This window comes from Poecilia reticulata, chromosome 11, assembly GCF_904066995.2.
Source record: "Poecilia reticulata chromosome 11, P_reticulata-male-v2, whole genome shotgun sequence".
NCBI lineage: Eukaryota > Metazoa > Chordata > Actinopteri > Cyprinodontiformes > Poeciliidae > Poecilia > Poecilia reticulata.
Genome location: NC_088840.1, coordinates 20,094,888 through 20,099,661, shown reverse-complemented (window position 1 = coordinate 20,099,661; position 4,774 = coordinate 20,094,888). Strand labels below are relative to the sequence as shown.

Genomic DNA, 4,774 nt, shown 5'->3' with positions numbered 1-4,774 from the left:
AAAACAATTTTTTTTGTAAGAGTTACATGCTACAGCTTTAAGGAATTAACTGATATAGACTGTTATGCCCGATCATGGAGATTTTCAAAGCTCTACTCCAGTAAAGTAAAGCTAGATAGTCTGCAGCGTGTGGCTAGCTGTTTCAATTGGATAACTACTAACCCATCATATTTATTAATACAACTTATTAAAAGACTGAGGAGTGTACACCTAGGTTTTTAAGCCAGTGTATAAGTGTATTTGTAAGTCGTGTGCATGTTTTAGCATTTCTCACCTTATAAGGCCCATTTTTCCAACAAATACTTACATGGCTCTCCATAGGCCCCAAAAAGAACAAGTGCTGTTTAAGGGATATAAATTAGATTTAGGAATGTTATCTGAGCTAAATTTTGGTTATGTTTTGGGGAAGACATATACTGGTAAGGTTTAGACTAGGGGTCAGGGTTAGGCTATATAAAATGAATGCAACAAATTAATGTGAAGTCCTTGGAAAGAGAGGAGGACATAATGTATGTGTGTTTACTTGTATATTCTACATACAGAGGAACACCTCCACGATATTTACTCCACGAAGCCATCTGTTACACATCTATTTAAGCCAGACAGTGTGTTCAAGATAAGATGAATGCTCTTTCTGAAAGCTTCAGAATTAAAAATGATGGGATGCAACAAGTGTTATTGTATGAGGATATATTGCATATAAAGGAAGAACCGTCACAAATGGAAATAACTTTAAATCACAACATTCCACTTTGGCAATTTATAATATTCATATTTCTATACAAGCACCAGATTTTATAAAAAATTATATAAGTGAGTAATTGGGTGGAGATTAAAAATCTAGTTTTAATTATTTCAAATATATATAAAAAAAATTAAAGCTAATGTAAAATATACCCTTTCCACTCCTGATTCCACCTGTATCTTATCCATGTCAATGATTCCCTCAAACACTCCTAAGATCTCAGCTGCATAATTTCTTCACTTGCAAACACAAAGATGCTGAAGTTCTGAGTACAGCATGATGTTGATTCTAATTCAGATTCAAACTTTCTTCTTCACAGGAACAAACATTACAAACAACAAAGAGCTGAGGATCGTGATGGTGGGGAAGACTGGGAATGGAAAGAGCGCTACTGGAAACACCATTCTGGGTCGACCGTGCTTTGAATCCAAATGCAGACCCAAATCCCTGACCATTGAATGCTCCAAAGGCTCCAGTAATGTTGATGGACATCAGGTTACTGTCATTGACACTCCAGGTCTGTTTGACACCAGATTTGATGAAGATAAAACAACCAGAGATCTGAGTCAGTGCATCTTCTACGCTTCTCCTGGACCCCACATCTTCCTGGTGGTCGTTGCAGTCAACAGATTCACAGAAGAAGAAAAACAATCAGTGCAAAAGATTCAAGAAATCTTTGGAGAGGCAGCAGACATATACAGCATGGTTCTGTTTACCCGTGGAGACAACCTTGAAGACACCATTGAAGAATTCTTATCTGAAAGCCCAGAGCTGCAGGATCTGGTGTCCAGATGTAACAACCAGTATCATGTCTTCAACAATAGGCTGAAAAATAAGAAACTTCAGGTCACTGAGCTGCTGAAGAAGATCAGAACCATTGTTGACAGGAATGGAGGAAGTCACTACACCAATGAGATGTTCCAAGAGGCTGAGAGGGCGATCGAAGAGGAGAAACAACGCATCCTGAAGGAGAAAGAAGAAGAAATACTTAGAGAGAGAGAAGAACTGGAGAGAAAAATACAGATGAAGTATCAGAAAGAGATTCAGAAAATACATAAACTATTCCAGGTTGAGAGAGAGAGAGACAGGTGGAGGAGAGAGCAGGAAAAAGAAGAATGGAGGAAGGAGCTAGAGAAGGAAAGGAGGAATGAAATGGACATGAGAAGGGCAGAGAAAATGGAGAGAGACAGGGAGTTAGAAATCCTGAGAAGACAACTGGAGGAACAGAAGATCAGAGAAAATCAACAAGCTAATTTCCAGATGCAGTTCAGACAAATGGAGGAGCAGAGGATCAGAGAAATTCAACAAGCTCATTTCCAGATGCAGTTCAGACAAATAGAGGAGCAGAGGATCAGAGAAAGAGAACAAGCTAATTTCCAGATGCACTACAGACAACTGGATGAGCAGAACAGAGAAAATCAAGATGCAAAATTACAGCTGAAGCTCAGACAACTGGAGGAGGAGAAGTACAGAGAAATTCAAGAAGCAAAAGCCCAGCTGCAGCAAAGGCATCAATATGAGGCCAGAGAAGAAGCTGAACACACTTCCACATTGAAAAAAATTAAAGATTTTGTTCATACATCTTTTAGAAAGGTGTTTAAAAAAGTGTAGCTTTGCAGTTCTTACAAACATCAGAATAATTACAGTATGGTTCTGATGTTTATGAAAAGAGCAAATCCCAAACTGAACATTTCTTAAAGTATAAAAGATGGTGAACAGAAAGTGACAAATCAGATTCAGTTTCTTTTTATTGTGTTAATAAATTAAGTCGATAAGGCGCAAAATTTACACCACATCATGACATTAAAACTCAGCCAGAACATGGATGAGATCCTCAGGTCAAGTTTTCCTGAGGTTCCACCTCTAAGTGCTTAGACCAATTGCACATAGAGACTGTAATGCACTCTGCACACCTTGCAGTTGGCTTCTGTTAAGGAAATAAATACATTTTACCTAAGGTGAAACACTGAGTCAATCAAGATCGAATCAAAATGTATTTTGCTGGGGTGTGCTGTGGTGGCGCAGGGGTTAAGCACAACCCACATATGGAGGCCCCATTCCTCGACGCGGCCGTCGCCAGCTCGATTCCTGGCCTGGCAACCTTTGCCGCATGTCCTCCCCCTCTCGCAGTATCCACCTTCCTGTCAATGAACTATCAAATAAAGGCCACTAGAGCCAATAAAAACCTTTAAGAAAAAAAAAATTATTTTGATTATTATTTTATTGAGAAATTAAGCAAAGAATATGAGCAATTACTCCCCTGGCACGTCCAGGGAAGTGAATAAAAGATGAAAGTACATCGCTTTTAATATCCACCAGTAGGGGGGCACTAATTTATCGGCTGGCTAGTTTATCGGCCTGCCGATTTATCGGTGCCGATTTCCTTAATTTTGGGAGATCGGTGATTGGCCAATTTTTACATGTGAAACCAATCTTATCCACTGATGTTATCAACCTCGGCAGAGGTCTAAAAATTACCCACTGTGCTTTTCCTTCCTCATGTGAGAGAGATTTGACTGACAAACCAGCTGACCAACTCATGTCTGCACATTTACAGTTAACTATAGTCACTCCATTGTTGCCAATTCAGCAACCTTCCTGATATATTGAGCAACAATTTTCAGACAAAAACTTGATTTTGGCCAAAATTGGAGTTGGGCTTTTTAAAGAATCAGTAATCGGCGATCGGCCAGAAAACTGAAATCGGTGCACCCCCTATCCACCAGCCCTCCTACAGAGAGGGGAGAAAAGAAAAAGGAGGATCCCACCAGTTTCAGTTTACTTCACAACTAAGGTAATTTGCACCTGCACACTGTGACCTTGGATGGTTCACACCCAGTTCAGAAGTACCCTTTATTATGTGTTTCCAGCAAACTGCCTCCAACATGAAGGGAGCTTTGTAGCTAAAATTGATTACTTGATTTATTGAAATAAAAGGTTTTGTCATAACCAGTGGTGGAAAGTACCACTGGTTAAATTGTACTTAAGTACAATTTTCGTGTATCTGTACTTTACTTAAGTAGATTTAATAATGGATACTTTCTACTTTTACTCCACTACATTTTACAGTAAGTATCTGTATTTTCTACTTCACTACATTTCTACAAAACTGTCGCGTTACTCGTTACATCCAAGTCGCGTTGCTCTTTTTTTTTTCCGTTAAAATGTGAAGTTCAGGGATTTAAGGTGGCGCCGTAAAATCCAAGCAATAACGTGACTTAGTGTCTGTTGTCACCCATCGGCTCCCCCTTTACTCACACGCGGAGCTCCAAGACATGCGCAGTGGTTTCCTCTGAGCGTCAGTAATATAATAGCGCTGCATAAATCATAAGATATGGCGACATGTAAAATTAGCAGCGCTTCGCTTTCACAGACGGTGGGGGCTTCGTCCAATTTTTAACGTCACTTGGAAGGAAAGCTTAAAGAAAGGTAAGCTCCGTGGACGTGATGCTAGCAAAGCTAGCTGTATTGACACATGTTGCATCTGCGATGAAAAAAAGTTGTCACTCATGCGCTGAATTACTGTGTGGAGGTGTTGGCTGAGGTGTTGCAGATATGGGACAACGCTGTGACCAAAGTGTAATATGACATTCATGGACGATCCGATTCTTCTGGACGGATCTTGACCAAGTCCTATAGTGCTGAAGCCTCACTGAAAGCCGTTCTTTGTTCTTGTAATGCTCTGCGTACAGTGCAGTAGCTATTTTATTTCATTAAAATATCTTTATATTTAATTGGCGAATAAATAAAACAAGAACGTAGGAACACAGAGCATGCTCATTGCTCTTTGTTTTCGTCACCTGTCATGGTGGAAGACGTTGCAGCAGGAGGGAGGATGAGAACAGTCACGGTGCTCCTCCTGCTTGGTTACTTCTTGCTTATTGGGCCTTGGACAGTGTTCATAGTTGAGCATTGTTAATTGCTATGTTTAATGGTGCTGACAATTATTATTTCTGACATTGGCAATATGGGCAACCGCCCAGGGTGTTATTTTTTTAGGGATTCCAGGAGACCTCTGTGTATTGTGGC

General features: G+C 40.0%; 1 protein-coding gene across 1 annotated transcript; it reads left to right on the top strand.

The window, feature by feature from the left end:
- Positions 1–1,072: 1,072 nt before the first annotated feature.
- Positions 1,073–2,356, top strand: LOC103472921 (uncharacterized). The gene has a single exon (XM_081612821.1). The coding sequence runs from the start codon at positions 1,103–1,105 to the stop codon at positions 2,354–2,356; it is 1,254 nt and encodes a 417-aa protein (XP_081468947.1). The 5' UTR covers positions 1,073–1,102.
- The last annotated feature ends 2,418 nt before the right edge of the window (positions 2,357–4,774 follow it).